The 18,773-nt window shown below is 50.0% G+C and overlaps 6 protein-coding genes across 6 annotated transcripts; 3 read left to right on the top strand and 3 right to left on the bottom strand.

The window, feature by feature from the left end:
- Positions 1 to 1,817: 1,817 nt before the first annotated feature.
- Positions 1,818 to 5,869, bottom strand: LOC128273214 (peptidyl-prolyl cis-trans isomerase G). Its single transcript, XM_053011147.1, has 9 exons — positions 5,829 to 5,869; positions 5,377 to 5,645; positions 5,191 to 5,296; positions 5,028 to 5,115; positions 4,391 to 4,420; positions 4,174 to 4,313; positions 3,972 to 4,104; positions 3,635 to 3,902; positions 1,818 to 3,565 (listed from the first exon to the last, which is right to left on the bottom strand). The coding sequence occupies exons 2-9, from the start codon at positions 5,587 to 5,589 to the stop codon at positions 1,937 to 1,939; spliced, it is 2,607 nt and encodes an 868-aa protein (XP_052867107.1). The 5' UTR covers positions 5,590 to 5,645; positions 5,829 to 5,869; the 3' UTR covers positions 1,818 to 1,936.
- A 400-nt stretch (positions 5,870 to 6,269) lies between these two features.
- LOC128272938 (zinc finger protein OZF-like) lies at positions 6,270 to 8,101 on the top strand. The gene is made up of 3 exons (XM_053010827.1): positions 6,270 to 6,349; positions 6,403 to 6,514; positions 6,584 to 8,101. Exons 1-3 carry the CDS (start codon positions 6,309 to 6,311, stop codon positions 7,922 to 7,924), a joined length of 1,494 nt encoding a protein of 497 aa, XP_052866787.1. The 5' UTR covers positions 6,270 to 6,308; the 3' UTR covers positions 7,925 to 8,101.
- A 318-nt stretch (positions 8,102 to 8,419) lies between these two features.
- On the bottom strand, positions 8,420 to 10,329 carry LOC128272439 (uncharacterized). Its single transcript, XM_053010249.1, has 3 exons — positions 9,892 to 10,329; positions 9,031 to 9,493; positions 8,420 to 8,950 (listed from the first exon to the last, which is right to left on the bottom strand). Exons 1-3 carry the CDS (start codon positions 10,136 to 10,138, stop codon positions 8,503 to 8,505), a joined length of 1,158 nt encoding a protein of 385 aa, XP_052866209.1. The 5' UTR covers positions 10,139 to 10,329; the 3' UTR covers positions 8,420 to 8,502.
- Positions 10,330 to 11,243: 914 nt separating this feature from the next.
- LOC128272063 (serine protease grass-like) lies at positions 11,244 to 13,557 on the top strand. Its single transcript, XM_053009789.1, has 7 exons — positions 11,244 to 11,362; positions 11,445 to 11,528; positions 11,595 to 11,871; positions 11,936 to 12,018; positions 12,126 to 12,223; positions 12,327 to 12,886; positions 12,956 to 13,557. The coding sequence occupies exons 1-7, from the start codon at positions 11,305 to 11,307 to the stop codon at positions 13,536 to 13,538; spliced, it is 1,743 nt and encodes a 580-aa protein (XP_052865749.1). The 5' UTR covers positions 11,244 to 11,304; the 3' UTR covers positions 13,539 to 13,557.
- Positions 13,558 to 14,108: 551 nt separating this feature from the next.
- LOC128271543 (uncharacterized) lies at positions 14,109 to 17,821 on the top strand. The gene is made up of 9 exons (XM_053009119.1): positions 14,109 to 14,245; positions 14,311 to 14,394; positions 14,670 to 14,964; positions 15,034 to 15,350; positions 15,430 to 15,667; positions 15,730 to 15,891; positions 15,958 to 16,355; positions 16,435 to 16,763; positions 16,828 to 17,821. Exons 1-9 carry the CDS (start codon positions 14,179 to 14,181, stop codon positions 17,521 to 17,523), a joined length of 2,586 nt encoding a protein of 861 aa, XP_052865079.1. The 5' UTR covers positions 14,109 to 14,178; the 3' UTR covers positions 17,524 to 17,821.
- On the bottom strand, positions 17,456 to 18,713 carry LOC128271544 (glutamyl aminopeptidase-like). The gene is made up of 2 exons (XM_053009120.1): positions 17,979 to 18,713; positions 17,456 to 17,917 (listed from the first exon to the last, which is right to left on the bottom strand). The coding sequence occupies exons 1-2, from the start codon at positions 18,684 to 18,686 to the stop codon at positions 17,657 to 17,659; spliced, it is 969 nt and encodes a 322-aa protein (XP_052865080.1). The 5' UTR covers positions 18,687 to 18,713; the 3' UTR covers positions 17,456 to 17,656.
- Positions 18,714 to 18,773: the final 60 nt, after the last annotated feature.

The following is an 18,773-nucleotide window of genomic DNA, read 5'->3' as shown; positions in this document are numbered from 1 at the left end:
TTCACGAAGACCGGAAAGCGATATTTCCACTGTGTTGGAGGGTTCTCCGCATGCTTCGATTCCATTCATTAAGGGGACTGTGAACAAAATGGATCACAGAAAGGGAAAAAAAATAAAAGTAAAATACGCTAAATCGACCGGCTTCGAGCCGAGTATTTCCCATGGCAGTAGTATCATTCCTTGGTTCGGAAGAACGCGGTTCTGCGGTTTTATTAGTACACACGCTCCTAAGCACACCGCTTCATCGCGGATCGCGGTTTACGCGGTTACGCATCCAGGAGTGCGTGTAAAGCACGGAAAGATGTGTCCGTCGTTTGTGTATGTGTGTGTGTTTGTGTCTTCGAGCGCGAGAGTAAAAAACCACCTTGCGGAGACAGTATTTTTGTCACAAGCTAGCGCGCGCGCCTTTCCGCTGCCCCACCGTTCCGGTGCCGGCCGGTGGTGCGCTATGAACGCTGCGACGCCAAACAAAACGGCGCCACCGAAGGTGTCGCGAATCGCGGCAAAAAAAACACGTCGGAACACGAAGGCACACTCCACACCAGTTCGCCACAGATTAGCGGCATCAGCAGCGCGGCCGCGGCAACGCAGGCAATGGAAATGAGCTCGATACACTGACCTTTGGTGATTGCAAAATTCACGTTTTTCCTGCTTCCGCAAAAGCGGTCCGCATGTCCTGCGTACTTCATTTGCGTTTTGTGCACATTCTCTGTCGCGTGTTGCTGATTTGACGGCCACGGGGCCGCCGCGCGGTCGCGAGGCACAAGAAATATATCGTTTCATCCGCCTATACATCCGGATGTGTGTGCGTGTGTTGTGTGCTGCTTGTTTACTTCCCTCAGGATGCGCTGGCGCTGGCGTATTGGTAAGAACGCGCGCACCAGGCCATCGCAACAATTCCCTTGGCTCAGCTTGTTTGGCTTGCGTTTTGTTTCGTTCTTCTTCACTTTGCCCCGGCTTACCCCGGTTCTGTTGCCAGCGGTGAAAAGGCAGCACTTTTCGATAGCTGATGGGCGCCACCGAATAGAAAACACACAAGACAATTGGAACGATTCCGGGACACAGAAAGCGGCAACACGACACGCACGATCACGCTCGCGCGCTATTGCGTCTCAACCGCAGAACGATTCCTCAAAGTGTGCAGTTTTCTCCACCTACAGAAACTGTGCACTAGGAAAGCAGGTATGTCCACGAGTAAAGCACTATAAATCAATCGTTTCGGATTCGCCGTACGAAACAATGGCCTATCAACCCAAATTTCAAACGATCATTTCTGGTTGGTTCTTTGTTCGGTAACAAACCTTCTACCTTAATAACTAACACTTTTGTCTTCGATGCTTGTCTGCATTTCCGAAACACTATGAATGATGCTCTTTTCCCGACAGGCGAACGCAAACTCGCTTTGCTCGAAGAAATCCGAGTTTTGGGTCCCTCAGTGTTTATGTTATGCTCTCGAGGAGAGCGCAAACCGGCCCACTGCAAGGGCGTGAGGGTGAGCGAGACGCACTGTGTTTCGTTAAACTCGCTCTCGCTCATACGGCTCTCTTACTCTCGCAGATTCTTTCGTTCACCGGCCCGTTTCTCTCTCTCGTTGGCTGGCTGGCCCAAGGTTTGCACAGTTAAAGGTATCCTCGATTGGGCAATACTAGAGTCAATTTTCTGGCCCACAGGGTGCGTCCTTGAGGGTACGTATTAACTTTTGAAAAATAAAACGGTTTACGATGATAAAAACACTACCACCATGTGTTGTGCGCGAGCTCACGAGACTTTATTGAAGCAATTTAGGATAGAAAATGCAAACCACTACTCAAGGGGGTGCATCTGCCTGGTGGACGGGCAGAAGATATAGCACAGGATTACAGCACAGGAAAACCGTGCAGACGTTGGTAGTATACGGACAACCACGGAATTGACCAGGAATCGACCCTTCGACGGTCTAGGACGAGCTGCTCGACGAATGTCGCCGATGTTTGCGCTTCTTCTCCTTGCGCTTCTTGCGGTTCTTTTCCTTCTTCGAAGAGGACCCCCTCGAGGAAGAGGCAGATGACGAGGACGAGGACGAAGAGGACGTGCTGGACGAGCGACGCTTTCCGCTTGCTTTCGACTTCTTCTTATGGCCACTGGCGGAAGCCACCGCACCGACATTCGTAACGACGGTCTGCAGAATGCGCTGGGCGGCCTCCTGTGCTTCGAGTTTTTCGAGCGTTTCCTTCTTGAGTTGCTTCAGCTGCGCCAAATCCATGACCACATCGAGCGGCCCATCGTCACCGCGTTCAATCTTCACACGGTGCTCCTGCTTTTCGCGTGCCTTGCGCTGTTGCTCTTCGATCTCCTTCTCCATATGGCTCTTGAGCAGCAGCAACGTTTCGGCACGCTTCAGCATTTTCTCCTTCTGCAGCCGCGATTTTTCCTCCTCCGAGATGCTGCTGCACTCCTTCTTCACGCTGACCGCCACCGCTTGGGAAGCCGCCTCTACGGCAGCGGTGGCCGCGGCCACGATCGCGGTTGCCACCGAGCCCGGGCTTTTCTCTTTCTTCACGCCCTCCTTTTCCTTCCCATTGAAGCCCTTCCCGTGGCCACCTCTCTCGTGGGACGCACGTGCGGGCCGTGAAGCGCGCGCATCCTTCGGCGACTCGGAACGCTGACGCCGCGAACGATCGGGTGAGGCGGAACTTTGCGAATCGCTACTGTGCCGCCGGCGATGACGCCGATCCGGGCTCCGGGAGCGACTGTTCGAACGATCTCGGCGTGAACGTTTTTCGTCACGGCTTCTGGATCGACGCCGATCGCGATCCTGTCGCTCATTGCCTCCGAAACGCGGACGAGCCGGCCGCGAATAGTACGATCCCCCAACGAAACCACCCCCTCCGCCACCACCGCCGCCACTGAACCGGCGTTGAGGATTGAACCGATTGAAGTGCTGGCCACCACCAGCGAACGGTGGACGGCGGTTTCCACCACGATAGTGCACCGGCGATCGTCCCCGATGTTCATCCGGTGCCCGTCTTCGCTCACGCGAACGGCTCCGAGAGTGATTGCGATTCCGTCCGTCCTCCGCCGGACGTCGTCGATCGTCACCACCTGGGACTGAATCGTTTGCCTTCTTCTTTGGCTCCACACCGAGTGCCTTGGCGAGCGTCTCGCTCTTCCTGTTGCTTGCCGTCTGGGCCTGATCCTCCCCGTCCGTGTCCTCCGACTGTTCGGCCGGCTGATGCTCGTAGTCCAGCGCATTCATATCGACCGACCCATCGGACTTGGCTCGCTCTGGGCGCGTCCCGTTACCTTCACCGTTCGGCGATTCGCTTTGGACTGTCAGTGGCGCTCCCGTAGAGACTGGCTCTTGGTTGAGTTCGAAGAACGATTTTTTGGACGCACCCTTGGCCAGCTCTTCGTGGCGCTTTTTGCGTTCCGCTTCGCGGCGCTTGATTTCCACCTCACGCTGCCGCTTTTCCTCTTCCAGCTTCTCCAGATCGGTCATCTTGATGGTGCGCTTCTGGGCCGCCCGCCAGTGGATCGGTGTCTGGCTCCGAGAACGGCTGCGTGACCGCGATGGCGTACGATAGCGCTGGCGGAAGAAGAAGTAATCGAGGCGTTATCGTTCGCTCCGGATGCAAGTAACATACAAAATTCTTACAAAATTCCCTCTTCCCTTGATGATGCGTCCGCTTCGTGACAGTGGCACCCGCTTTTTGGACCAACCGAAACCTTTTTGATCTCGAGCACCCCTCTGATCGCCGTCCCGCTTGCGATCAGCGTAGTCCTCGCCGGTCGGACGCCTACCGTCGCCACGCATCAGATACTTGTTAGAAACTTCGGGAATTTCGTCCGGGTTTATCTTTGTCACCGTTGCCATCGGATGAACGTCATCCTCCAGTTCGCCCTCCTCGACCGAGTCTATGTCGCTGGGATACGAAACGGACGATTATTGACCACCTGGAACAGGGTGGAACACGTTTGGGCGATGGTCTTACTTTTTCCTTGCCGCCCGGGGCGAGGATTCCCGTTCGCGTTTCTTCTTTTTGTCCTTCTTGCGCTTCTTACTGGACTCGTCGACCGATTCGTCACTCGATGCCGTTGCCTTTTTCTTCTTTTTTTCTTTCTTTTCTGCAAAAAGATGCACGAAATGTTGGTCATTTGAAAAAAAGAGGGCTCATGTGACCCCCTGAAACGTACCTTTCACCTGGCGAATCAACTCTCCACAGTTGGAAACGACCGCATCCTGCAGTGGACGCGAGTTGCGATCGACCGGTAGTTGCTCAAGTTGGCGCACTAGGTCCTGGCCAGATACAACGTGACCAAAAACAACGTGTACACTGTGAAAGAGAAGGCAGGAAAATTAACTTGACCCTTGTTTGCTCGGCCCCTCGGGCCACGGCCAGCTACTACTCACTTGTCAAGATGAGGTGCAGGTTGCGTTGTACTACAATAGAGAAAGAAAAAACACAGAAAGAACAATAGATTGGCAAATGGACTGCTTGGGAAGAGCGTGGATGATTCGTGGCAGAGCGGGTTTTGGTCGGGCAGGGCACAATTCGAAACTCATTCATGTGTGTCTTCTCGGGATCGCTTGTTTGTACCCCCTGGGTACAAACTGTGGTCCTTGGCGACCTGCTGCTGGCACCGCGTCTGATTGGCCATCGGTCTACTTGGCCAAGAATTTACTCAAAACACCTTGGCATGTGTGGGTACATTTGTCTGCCAACTGAAACGGTTGAGGGATGAGGGAAAATCCGTGATCGGTGATCTCCGATATCCATGATTGCAATCCCGCATTCCCGAGATCTATGGGACGCCATTAAACAATTCGCCACTAAACGTAATAAATACAACGGGTACAAAAGCGATAAATGCACCGTGAGAGTGCTATCCACTATCTGGTTACACATGCGCTGGAAGAAAAGCTTATCAGTGAAATTAATTAAATCGCACCGAAAGGGAGCTTACGGCTCCCTTCGTGGGATCACAGTACCGAAAAAGGCGGCTGCATATTCTCTGCTAAGCCTTAAGCGCAGAACACGGTCACTTACATGAAAAACTGCGAACCGTTGGTGTCCTTGCCACGGTTTGCCATCGAGAGCAAAAATGCTTTGTCGTGCTTAAGGGTGAAGCTTTCATCTGTGGACGGCAAGGGCAATGTAGTGCAATGAGTATTGGCCCGAGTAGGACTGTTCCGTCGCTCAACCGGCTTACCGTTGAAAGTTCCACCGTAAATAGATTCACCGCCCGTTCCGTTGCCGTTGGAAAAATCACCCGACTGAATCATAAAGTCTTTCACTACGCGATGAAATATAATGCCCTGTTTGCAAAGAACGTACCGGGTCAGTCAGGCGCATCACGGTTCCGGAAGTGGGTTGGGGTGTTCCCTCCACAGCTTACCTTATAGTGCAGCGGTTTGCTCGTTTTCTGCCCGATTCCTTTCTCGCCGGTACACAGGGCCCGAAAGTTGTCGCACGTCTTCGGAGCGATCGATGGGAACAGTTCGAACACGATGCGACCGGCTGGCAGCCCGCCAAGGCTGACGTCGAAAAAACATCGTACCTTCTCCTGTGTCCGCTCCAGCGGTGGCCCCGTGTCGGAATCGATCGTCATTTTTTATTTGGTTTCACTCCGCCGCAAGAAGGAACACTTCAGGACCGCAGCCGCACCTGCCGCAGGCAAAGAAAACAAAAATGGCGCTTATCACATACGGGCGGAAGCGAAAGGAAATGCTGCCATTCCCGGGAGCATTCTAGCTAAACAATGGTTCCTACGATATTCAGAAGATGCACTACTTGATTAATTCACTAAATATATCTCAGTCACGAAGTTTTAAATGGGGAAAAACTTACTTTTGAACGATATTTGTGTTTCTGCACCACCGACCGTCGCGTCACCGAAAAAAACCGTACTGTTTTGACTGACGGCTTCTGTCAGGTTTGGATGCGCCTGCTCCGAGTGCGTTTACAGCGCCTGGTTCAATACTGACTGTCATCTCAGCGTTTCTGAAAGTGCTTTGGAACACCCTGTTTCCATGACTTCGACGGAGAAATTGCTATGATGGAAATTCTAATCGAAACGGAACATGTTGCCGATCGCCTGGAACTGGTTCAACGCCGGGTGGACTCACACGTGTTTTCCTTTTATTGTTGAATGCGAAAGTTTTTGGTTCAAAACATTATTTTTCAAACGATCAAACTGAGTGCCTCCAATCGTGGGTTCCCTTGTTTTGGATCTGTCAGTTGGTCTTCAAGGAATCGTTTGTTGTGTTTTGTTAACAATCACAAAGTGAACGGATTCACTTTTCTTTGCAATAAACGCCTGAAGCCAAAATGGACAATTCAGTGCCTCACAACGAAGCATTAGACGCCGAGTAAGATGTTGTTAAACAGGAATAAATAGCTGTAACAGTACATTTGTTTCCAGGATTCCGCGCATATGTCGAATGTGCCTATCGAAAGATACTGTGGAGCCGCTGACTTCCCGCGGCTTGGGTGGAAATCTCTTGAAAAAAATCTTCGAATATACCAACGTTCAGGTAGTGTGGCTCTCTTGGCTCTCGGCTACGAGCAATAACGATAATGGTATTTTAATAACCATTTTTCAGATGCTGCCGTTAGCAGAACATCCATCGTATTTGTGTAAAACCTGTAAATCGCGTCTGAATGATTTTCAAATGTTCCACTGGCGATGCAGAACGAACGTTGAGATGGTCAACCGACTTATAGATGCACCGGATCTAACTAATTTGATCAAAACTGAAACCGACGCAGACCATTCTGACGATTATATGCATCCAATCGAAGGTGCTCAAGAGAATTTGCAACAGAAAGACTGGCTATACGATAATTATCCACAGGACGATTTATTTGAAACCGAGGAACAATCGTTGGACCGAGCGTCCAACGCGTTAGAATGCAAACTGGAAGAACCATCCGATGATGATTCGATCGAACAGTCAGGATATGTTGGTAATCCATCTGTATCGGTAGAAGAACAGCAGCACCCGTTGCCGTTGAACGGACAATTGGACGACTTGTTTGAAACAGAGGAACCATCGGAGGAAGCTCTGTTGGAATGCAAACTGGAAGAACCATCCGATGATGATTCGATCGAACAGTCAGGACATACTGATAATGCATTTGTCTCGATAGCAGAACAGCAGCACCCGTTGTCGTCGAATGAGCACCAGAGTTTTCAAAGTGATACTTCAGACACCGAGTCTTCAGAGTCTGCAAAGAGCGACCCGAAAGCCATTAGAAATATGAATGGTGTGAAAAAACACCAGTGCCTTCACTGTCCGGCTCAATTCGACTACCCATCGAGACTAGTGGCTCATATACGCAGTCACACCGGTGAAAAGCCTTTCAAGTGTGGCGTATGTGGCAAAGCGTTTTTTGCAGCCGGCACCCTTCGGAACCATGCGCTAATTCACAACAAGGACCTACATCTTCTGTGTCCCCACTGTCCCTCCCAATTCTCGAACAGATTCCTTCTGGAGAATCATATCCGCACTCACACTGGCGAAAAACCCTACCAGTGTAAATTGTGTAACAAAGCGTTCCACACGTCAAGCATTCTGGCAGGCCATTATAAAATTCACAGCAAGGATCAACATCAATGCCCCCATTGTCCAGCCAGCTTCGCGCGATCAGACAGCCTTCAGATTCATATCCGCACTCACACCGGTGAAAAGCCTTTTAAGTGCGACGTCTGTTCCAAAGGATACCGTTCGCCGCAACATCTGAAACTGCATTTGAATGTGCACAATGAGGTCAAGGAACATAAGTGCACACACTGTACCGCTGGATTCGCGCACTTATTCAAACTGAAGATTCATATGCGCTCTCACACTGGCGAAAAGCCTTTCAAGTGTGATGTATGTGGTAAAGCATTCAGAACTACATCCAACCGATGGCACCATATGAAAATACACAACAAAACCTAGAGTTACTAGTGTCCCTGTTACTTCGGCAACAAGCCATTTAAATGCGAAGTATGTAACAAACCGTTTCACATTCGGCATACAACTGTCTGAGGAAGCGTACGATAATTGAAGACAAACATCGTAAACGATTGTCCCACGCCATTGCCAATATACAACAAGGACCGATAACGTCAATATCCTGGTTTTTGTCTGCCTTTTCATCATAATTAAATTACGCAAACTTCATTTTGCATCATTAAATATTGTATCAAGGTATATGTAGGTTATATACATTGATTAAAAAGAAGCATTCAAACAATCTGAAAGAATTTGTTTAATAATGTAATGATGATTTTCTACACTTCCGTTTGGCTTACCGTTTCCCGCTAATCTCTCAACACGTTCTATGATTACGTTTCTTTCGAGATTAGCGTAACTTTAACGCAGTTTCAGGTTTTGTTTGTGTTTGAAATGAGTAACTGTTCAACCTGTTGAACAATGAACCTGTTGTTCCTGCTGCTAGTGTGGTCGCCACAGAAATATGGTTTTATTTCTAAACAACAGCGAAGTTGCTTTGCGCTACTCGCTCCAGAATGGCCTTACACGTTTTTTTCATATTCCTTGAACACATATTGAATTTTCTTTATAGCTAGCTCAACCTCCTCGTCGGTAATATTGGTGTATAACACGATGCGGGCAAATGCCCAATCACGGGCGCTCAGCTTCACCGCTATTCCGTTGCCCTGCGAATCGACAACGCCAGCCGCAATTTCTTCCGGATGGACTGTGGCCAGCCGGTGCGACAGGTCGCTCGAGTGTATTTGCTTGTTGAGGATCTGAATCAGCAGAATGTTGGTGTGCAGATTGGCCAAATCTACTTTGAAAATTGGGCTTCTCAATTGATCGATTGCTTCCGCCACGCGTCTGGTGCGTGCGTGATCATCTTTCAGCTTCGGAACGATCTCGTCCAATGCGCAGAGTCCGGCTGCGGCCAAGAATCCAACCTGCCGCATACCACCGCCCAGTGCCTTCCGCAAACGGTGTGCCCTAGAATGGCGGAAGATGGAACAAAATGTGCGAATGTGAAATACGACCATACGTGGCTTTCAATGTCCTTGGGTACATACTCCTTAATAAACTCTGCTGTGCCCAAAAGCACCGAACCGACCGGACACGCCAAGCCCTTGCTCAAGCAGTAGCACACCGAATCGACGTCTCGCACGATACGCGACACGGGTACATCCATATACGCGGCCGCGTTGAAAACGCGAGCGCCATCCATGTGCACTTTGGCGCCCTTTTCCGCGCAAATTTTCGACAGCTTCTCGAGCCACTCGAGCGGGACGACCTTACCGCCACAAATGTTGTGCGTGTTTTCAACCATCACGAGCACGGTATTAGGTTCGTGGACGTCGTAGCCACGAAATTTCTTCGACACCTCGTTTAAGCAGAACGTCCCGTCCGGATTGTTGCGGATGGTGCTTAGCAGCACTCCGGCAAACTGGGACGCGCCTCCTTGCTCGTAGAGAAACCCGTGCGCAAGATCGCCGACGATGGCTTCGGTTCCGCGGCGCGAACAGTGGACCATTACTAATGGAGCGAACAGAAACACGAAGGGGGAAAGAAAATAAATTGATTTTGTGGTTTGGACTTGGATATGTAAATTTGCTGAGTTTGACCCGTGGCCGTTACGTTTCTGATTTCAGCGATCACATCTTCATGCCACGACAGGAAAATGCCCTTTACTAACACTCCATCAGCGCCGATGATTTATCAACATTAATTGATAGCAATTGGAAGATAGTGATTGCCGTGGGAAGCCATTGTTTAAAGAGTTCCTCCATGTACGTAATGTTTGGTTTATAGAGTAAATGGCAATGAAAACATACTGACGGCTTAAGAAACGGAACGCAAGATAGTAAAGCAAACATCCTGCGGTTCATTTTCTGCAATCATTGGCCATAATCAGCCGTAATGTCTCTACGTACTTGCCAGCAGATTAGCCATTGTGCCGGAGGGAACAAATAGGGCGGCCTCCTTGCCGAACAGGGCGGCCGATCGTTGCTCCAGCTTCCGCACGGTTGGATCTTCGCCGTAGACGTCGTCTCCGACGGTTGCCTCGAAGATGGCTCGGCGCATGCTCGGTGTTGGCACGCTGACGGTATCGGAGCGAAAGTCGACCGCACGCACGTTCTCCGTCGGACCGCCACCTTCGGAACCGTTTTGAGCATACATCTTACACTGGGACACACTGTATGGGAGGTACACGAATTGCGGAAGGCACAACCGCTGGCCAGGACTGTCACTTTTCAACTAATGCGCGGTCCGGTGACGCTAGCGACAACGGCTGCTCAATCGCGAAATGTGCTGCGCGCAACTGATAAGACTAAATCAACGCGGGAGTCGAACACAACGCACGCTGCTCACCCTTTGCGCGGTCTGTTTGTGTGTATTTGCGAACCACACACACACACTGATCGGACGGCCCATGCCGGCGCCAAGGTCGATGGGACGAAAAAAGAAGCCGGTTCAATATTAAATACGCGTTTCTAAGCGCGTGACTGTGTGCGCGGATTGTGTTCCACCATTACGCGGGCGGCGCTGCGTGTGTGGTACGCGCGCAACGCGCCACATTGAGTTGCAATAAGACTAACGTAATAACAGGTTATGCCGATAGATTTTTGGGCTGCGCCAAGTGCGTTAAAGGAATTCCAATAAGTTCTTGTACATGATTAATGGTATTTTAATGAACCTGGCCCACGCAACAAAATTTGTTGGCTTGGCCTGTTTTTACAGTAATCTTAGGTTGCTGTGAAAAGGAATCGGAAGGAATCGGAAATCGGAGTAACAGGATACTAAGATATATTTGAATAGTATGTCAACAGTCGTAGTGGAACATTGCTTGGTTTGAACTATCTGAAAATGCCGCTATTCTAGGCAGTCTTAAATTAAATTGTTTGAATGTTTTAGTCATCTGTATTCGGATTAACGGTTTGAATGGCTTACCGCATGATGTCAATATTGCTTTAAATATTTCATTATTTTTTACTATTTTCAGGAGTAGTTAACCTTAAAATGGCTAACGATTACAAGTTTCCAAGGCTCAGGTTTCAGGTTTCAGGTTTCACAGCTCCTCCTGTGTCCGTGTGATCGCCGCGGATCACTCGACGAAAACAAAAAAAAAACTGTCCGGGATTCACAGAAGAAATCAAAAGCTGAACGTGGGCAGAATGACTAGATTGAAACGCAGCATCGTTACCGCGAATGTTGGTTCCACTGGCCCCGACGGGAGGTATCAACCCGCTCAAAAGTGGTTCCTGTTTTCAGTCTTACGCGAACGGCCGGCAGAGAAACACGTTACCTTAACACCTTTAACACGCACGAGCCACAGTCGGAGGAACATGAATCGGTTGACGGTATTACAATTTGGTTTACTATTCGTAGCCGCCGCTGCGAGGCGTAAGTATTAAGGATTATCGTTCAATATTGTGTATGCGCAACCGTTAGAAAAGAACTTTTCTGTCCACCTCGCCGCGATTAGTTGATCACCAGGAATATGACGGTCGATCGATGTTGCACGATTTTCGCAATCACTTCATGACATACGAGCACATCGAAATTGATGGTAAGCATGATGGCGGAATGATGGCGGACTGAGTAGATCCTTAAACTCTTTTTCTTTTTAACTCAGAATGCCCCTTCAGCTACTTGCGATCCGTCTACTCGGACTACTGTCACGTGGCGCAGATTACTAAGAATGGCACCATTTGTCTCGGGGTGCTGGTCAACGAGTACTACATTCTCACGACCGCCGGCTGCGTACCGGACGATTGGAAGCTGTCAAAGGTGCGCCTCGTGTCCAGTTTTAACGTTTCCGTGGTCGAACGACTGGTTTATCCCAACTACAAGGAGCTTCACGTGAGCGCCGACAAAGCGCCAATTTTGCTGCGCATCAATGGTAGCACTAGGTAGGTAGTGACTCAAACCGTTGGCGCCATTCTCGGCCGTTAATCTGACCATTTACAATTCTAGTCTACCGTACGACAACACCGCTGCCTGTCTGTGGCCGAAAAACGGTCTCGTTTCGTATGCCAAAGTTCAGGAAATCGCTTACGGTAAGGTCGTAACTGCAAGAATCGTGCATATGGTTTTGGTTATGGACCGTTGGGTTATTTTGGCGATTTTTGTTTACCCTATTGTTTGCTTTTCCAACATCCATTAGATGCCACGTTGAATAAGATGATTCAAAACACCACTGTTTGCTCGGCGTCAACGCAAGCCGTCTGTTTGGAAAAAACGTTCACGCAGTGGTGTCAACGGGTAAGATTTATCGTTCGCCGCTGGCCAATACTTAATTTGCATAGTGAGCTATGTTTGGTCGACGATAATACGTCCTCGTCCTCCTTTGGTCCGACAATTTCAGAAACCATCGGACAGCATCTTGCAGATCCGAGACTTGGATCGGTACTCAATGCACCCGATGCTGGTGGGGCTGTTTTGTGACGAGCAGCACCAAGTGGTGCCCGTGGCCAGCTACACCGGCTGGATTAGGGAGGTGATTGCCAGCGATCGAATCTTGTTTTCCATCCCCAACCGCGGCCTGGGTGAAAAGTGTATCACGAAGGATGATAAGGACGGCGTCTGCTTGCGGCTCGAGTCGTGCCCTCAGTTTTTGGCGGGCCTGAAGAACAAGACACGCAATGTGACCTCGATCGAGCAGTGCGGGTTCGAACAAGGCGATATGCTCCACTGTTGCACAACCGAGAATATGCTGAAATCGGAGAGCAACCGCCACAACCTGGAGGTCATCGTCAAAGAAATCGAGCACTGCCACGAACTGCACGAGGCGTACCGCAGGACCACAAAGGAACAGCAGCTACACGCGCAGCTTGCCCTGATCCAAAACGAAGATCATAAAGTGGTGTGCACCGGAACTCTCGTTGCTCAACATTTTGTCCTAACGGCGGCCCAGTGCGTGCTGCAGTAAGTACCGTTTGCTAGTAGGCGACAAACTAGGGACCACTTAACATCGAAACAATTATTGTTCCACAGAATCAAGCCACACAAAAGTACCATCAAAGTTGGGGTCACCGGATCGGACGATGGAGTAGTGCAGGTGCGGAACATTGTGGCGACCTCAGTTCATCCGTTGTTTGATCATTCGTCCAGCTACTACAACATAGCTATCATCCGCGTCGATGTACCGATTCTAGTGACGGAGTACAGCGTGCCGGCCTGCCTGTGGCCCGACAGCGACCGCATGCCGACGAAGCTAATCTCGACGGGATATAGTGCCACCGCGGACGAAGTCACCGTTAATGTTGTCAATCCGTTGTACTACGTGGGCTGTCGGTTGAAATACTACCGTAACCTCACGCTAACCGAGACCTGCGTCCTCCCGGACACGGACGTCCACTCGTGTGACGAGGCACCCTCGGCGTGCGCCGAGTCCGGCACGGGAATGTTCAGTACCGTGTACATGAGCTCCGACTGGAGGCCGGTAACGTACGTGGTCGGAATATACAGCAAAGGGGCCCAGTGCGCTCAGAACAAGCCGGCCGTTTACACGCGGGTTAGCGAGTACTATGCGTGGATCAAAAGTCAGCTCTACATGATGTCGCAGGAAAATGTCTAACTGGTCTCGGGGCACGATCACCGGTCTTTGCGTATGCGTTATGTATTTTCTTCTTTCGGTTACACTCGGCTTATGAAAAGGCACACTGAAACAGGTCGTTGTTTTACTTTGTGGGCTTTTCCTTGTTGAAGGGGATTCCCGAAATTTGCGTTTGTCACATCCCACGCGGGTACCGATCCCTGGTGGGTTGGTCCAATCCGAAAAGCTTTCATCCATTTATTCACTCCACAACGCCGCACTAGCGATGTAAGATCCCAAACTGGTTTTTGTGGTCAGGCTTTAACATGAGCTGCACCAATGCTCGGCTCACATCTCACACAGAGTTCATGATCTGGTTATCAATGATCATTGTCTGTTGCTCTCGCGCTCTTGATCTTGGCCTTTGCCGGGAACTTGGCCGTGGTAGTGAGTGGTTTGCATATAGTGTCGGTGCTATCAGAGTCGCACACCGATGAAGCCTGAGAGGTGGGAATTTCCCAACGCACCGTGATCGCTGAATCTCGCCTGCATCATTTGGTAAAAGAAACTGCCGAGCGCGGAATTCACCACAGTACGGATCGACAAGCCGACCGATCATCGGCTAGCCAGTGGGCAGCGCGTGTGAAAAGTTATTGAAGCGATCAGCTTGCCGTGGTTCGCGATGGCTACGTATCGCTCCGAAGTGGTAGGATTCCTGGCACTCGTGATCAGCTGTTGTTTTGACGCAGGTTAGAAGTCGTGGCTAGACTCGCGGCTAGTGAATCACCAGTTTTCAATGACTTACATTTAACAGGTAGTGCAAGCCTTTTTCCCCACCGAACCCCCTTGCTGGACGTCGCGGACCCGTTGATGCCGAATGAGGAACGGAGTGTTCGTGGTAAGAAGAAGAAAATATTTTACTCCGCTGCTCCCGATGGGCGTTCTCAACTCCCTGTTAGATCAAGAGAACTAATCAGTGTTTAAATCTTGTGTCTCATACAGGCATTTGCATATTATGTACAAGCGAAGCCGTGTTGTGCAATAGTTCTTATGTGTTACTCAGTTGGGAAACAATAGGGAACCTTAGGGAATCCCATTAAAAGCCGCAGTTAATAATACGAGTTTCCTATTGCAATTATTGCACTATACTTAAACCTAATATTCTCTTTCTAGACTGTCCATTCACCATTTACCCGTACGGAGGTTATGCGCTGGCAAGTTCTATCTTTGCCGACCGATATGTGGACAAAACATACAGCCACACAGTGAGAGTTCAAACCGGAGAGACAGGCTGCGTCGGGATCATTGTCGACGAGAATCATGTTCTAACGAAAACGGAATGTGTCGACGAGAACGATCCGCCCGTTGTTAAGCTCACGAACGATACCTTGGCCGCAATCGAGGTGGCAGAAGCGTTTTCAAACCCGGACATCAACGTAACACTGCTTCGGCTAAACTCCTCGATCGAGTAAGTGAAGGATCAAAAAGGCCATCGTCAAGCAAACTCTTTCAACGACATATCTTTGCATCCCTTCAGATGCAACAGCCTAGCTGTCCCGGCCTGCTTCTGGGATGTTCCATTCGAGCATGGCTTCGAAAAGCTTCAACACATCTTTGCCAGCCCGAACGGTACCTTGACTATGGAGGAAACAAAGTGCACGTTTCAAAATCGCAAAAAATGTCTGGATGAGCTGCTAAAGAGTAATTCGATTGTTCAAACGCGTGCTATTTCTGACTACCGTATGCATCCATTCGTGCTCAGCTTTGGTCAGGACGAGACAGGCCTATCGGTTCCGGTCTCGAAATATCTCGACTGGTTGGGTAGAGTAACTAAAAACAAGATATCCACTAGTGGTGAGTATTTAAACGAGGAGAATGAAATGTCGCCTACTGAGCTCAGCGTAAACGTTACCATCTGTTTTCCTTTCATAAGAATGTGTTTCAAAGTATAACCAGTGGCGCGAATACGAAGATTCGATGGTTTCCCGGTCAGATAACTATCAGAGTGTGCAGTACTCAAAGGGACGGTTCTCCAGCACGATTCTGGATATGTACAAAGTGCGTATCGTTCCCAGTGGGACGCAGAAAACGTCCAAACGCCACTGCTACGGTTCCCTGATCGGACCTAAGTTTATCCTAACAGCAGCAAACTGTTTGAAACATCCCAAGGGGTAAGTTGTTGCTTGATGAACGGAAAGTGGATACCGATTGAGGATCGCTTTCTATAATTTAGACAAACGTTCGAGGTGGAGATGGGTCAAATTTATGCTTATCCTTCGCTGAACGAGGGCATCACTCGGGTTCGCGCCAGCAAGGTGCACTATCACCCCGAGTTCGATTCGGGGACATTGGCAAACGACATCGCTTTGCTGGAATTGGTGAAACCTGTTCATGAGTAAGTAGATTGCGGCGGATTTGGGTAGCATTCGTAAGTCCTTCTGTTGTTTTTTTTTTCGTTTAGTTTAACTCCAAAATTCATGCCCGCCTGCATCTGGACCCATGACAAGTTTCCGGTTGAAGAGTTCCAAACCAACGGCTACACCCCGTTCAATGAAACAATCGAAATAGATCGCAGGACCAAACAATGGTACGGCATGGCCGATTTGTACAAGGAGTGCCCCAGCAAGGTGGGACTACACAGGATTTGTGCCGGGTTTCCCACGGCCCTAGCCCCCGGCACCTGTCACAATAGCATCGGATCGGCGATGTCTCGGTCCCTGTACACGTACGATCGGTTCTACGAGTACATCTTTGCCATCAACAGCCAGGGTGAAAACTGTGGCTTCAATTGGCCTACCGTTTTCACGCATATCGCACCGTACGTGCAGTGGATCGACAGTGTGATCTTTGCTTCGAAAGGTAAGCTTTCGGTTTTCTAGACTGATGATCCTCTGCCCTATGTCCGATTGTTAAATTGTCATTTGCATACGCCACACAGTTCGGTACGAGGACCTAACCGGCTATTATGGCGATCGGTGTCAAGATGAGAATGGTGTAAATGGTACTTGCGTTTCCGTGAAGCAATGCCCCGTGCGCGATAGGGAAGCTCAGGAGGGCAAGGTTGTAATGCCTTCGCCGAACTGTTCACCCGGCAACCAAATCGGTATGGTAGTGTGCTGTTCCGACGAGAATCTGCTGCGCGACGAAAGTCAACGGGCAGTACTTTCACAGACGCTCGACGAGCTTCAGGACTGCTCGAACCTGTACCATGAATTCAGACAAAATAAGTCCCGCTTTGGAAGAGGTGACGCCAGCTTTCCATATGCCGTGAGTAGTGAATGAGACACATTTCTTTCGCAAAGCGATCTTCACGTTACCCTACGCTCTACAGGTCCGCATTTACGACGGTAACAATGGCTCTTGTAATGGTACGATAGTGGCCAAACAGTTTGTCATCACGACGGCCGGGTGCCACCGACGGTTGACCAAGGAAAATGTCACCGTTGTAGCGGGTAATTTCAGTTTCCAGTACGTCCCCGTCCCCGTCCAGAGTGCCTTCGTCCATCCCGAGTACACGGACGAACCCACGCACTACAACCTGGTGCTACTCAAGCTGCAGAGACCGCTCGCGATCGACAATGCAACCATCCCCGCTTGTTTGTGGAACGACCACAGCCACACTCCGTTGCGGCTGGAGGAAGTGTACGGGAGTGCAGAGTTTACCAACCAGTTCCGCTTTCCAATGTTTACCCACGAATGTCAGCGGAAGTTCTCAGCGAACATGACTTCCATGCAGTTGTGCGTACAGCAGGACAAGATGTTCTACCAGGGCTATAGGCAACTGAATTTCGACGCCGGAAGTGCACTGATAAGCCACTTTGGGCAAGCAGTACTCGGCGCCAAGAACGAAGAAAGAAAGGTTGTACCGTACCTGGTGGGCTTGTTTGGTGCTAGTAGGACGTCTGTGGTCCGAGGTGGCGATAGCGAGGAAAAAGACTATGTGCAGGCTTACGATGTGTATCAACGGATGAGCGAGTACTACTACTGGATCAAGAACGTGATCGCGGTCGCTATCCAGCAACCGTAACGGTTGCTTACTATTGCTTTATTGGAGCACCAATTACTTTCTATAGTGGATGATGACTACAATAAACGGAACGAACTCACCCAAAGGTGGTCACTCCAGTGAACGTTACCAGTGCTTCTTAATTTAGGCAAACTTATGCCAACGTATTCACAACGATCAAAACTAGTCCAGTCGCCACTAGAGCATGGGTACTCCATGTGCGACCGGCACCGCCACCCTGTGGTTTCGGCGTAGTAGTTCCCTCGTACATTGCGTCAGTTAACCAAGTGGTCACGGTGGGAGCGTACTTTTGCATCCAGCGAATGTTTTGGTACGCCTGCACGAGAGCTTGATCAGCGGCGTCTTTCGCTGCAGCAGCCAAGGTGTGTCCGTACTTTGTTACGATTTCTTGAAGCTGTACCGAAGAAATCGATAATCAGCACAGCCGTATGGAGACGATAGGGTCATCTACTTACCAGATCACGTTCCGATTGGACATTGATGCGATTGCCCAGTTCGGTGAAGATGGGCCCCACGTTGGGTAGTAAATACGTAACGGTGGAGAAATGCTCATTCAAATACCGCAACGCAGCCATACGGGCGGTGGGTCCACCGTTAGCAAGGCCGACAAAAATTTGATTTTTCATGGCTGCCGTTATTGGAAGCCCCGGATAATTGAAGTTCGTGAGCGAGAGGAAGTACTCCAGAATGGTTTCGTTTCGTGAACAACCGACACTGGTCAGGTAGCGGTTAATCAGTTCTACATCCAGCTCGGAACTGTCCTGGGTTGAAAATTGATTCTCAAACCATGTCATTTGGTAGTCCGGCTCTACGGGTAGCCGATGCTTGTGAAGGGCACAGAACACCGCCGCTTGTGCCTCTTCGGGAACTTTGAACGAAGGGTTTTCGATGGTAGCTTGGATCTGCGTTGTGGCATCGCCCAGGCAGGCCTGCACTCCGGAGTAGCAGGCAAGGTACACGGTGTTGCCACGATGCAGACGAGAAATGTGGTCATTAGGGCCGACTAAACGTACGTTTTCGTACATACAACCTGTTATGGTGCGTACGAATGTTTCAAATCTTGAGTACCCTTCTTGTCCCGAGTACATGCGATCCAGGTGCAGCAGTGCGTTGTACGCCGTGCTCCAGGGTATGTATTCGGTTTCACGCTCCAGATACTGCATCAGCGACAGTGCAACGTCATAGGAGATTTCTCCTGCCCGGGCCAAGTTTGCAACGTCGTCCACAAGCTGGGCCCGATTGATGACAGG

This window comes from Anopheles cruzii, chromosome 3, assembly GCF_943734635.1.
Source record: "Anopheles cruzii chromosome 3, idAnoCruzAS_RS32_06, whole genome shotgun sequence".
Taxonomy (NCBI): Eukaryota; Metazoa; Arthropoda; class Insecta; order Diptera; family Culicidae; genus Anopheles; species Anopheles cruzii.
This window is presented reverse-complemented; position numbering and strand designations above follow the sequence as displayed.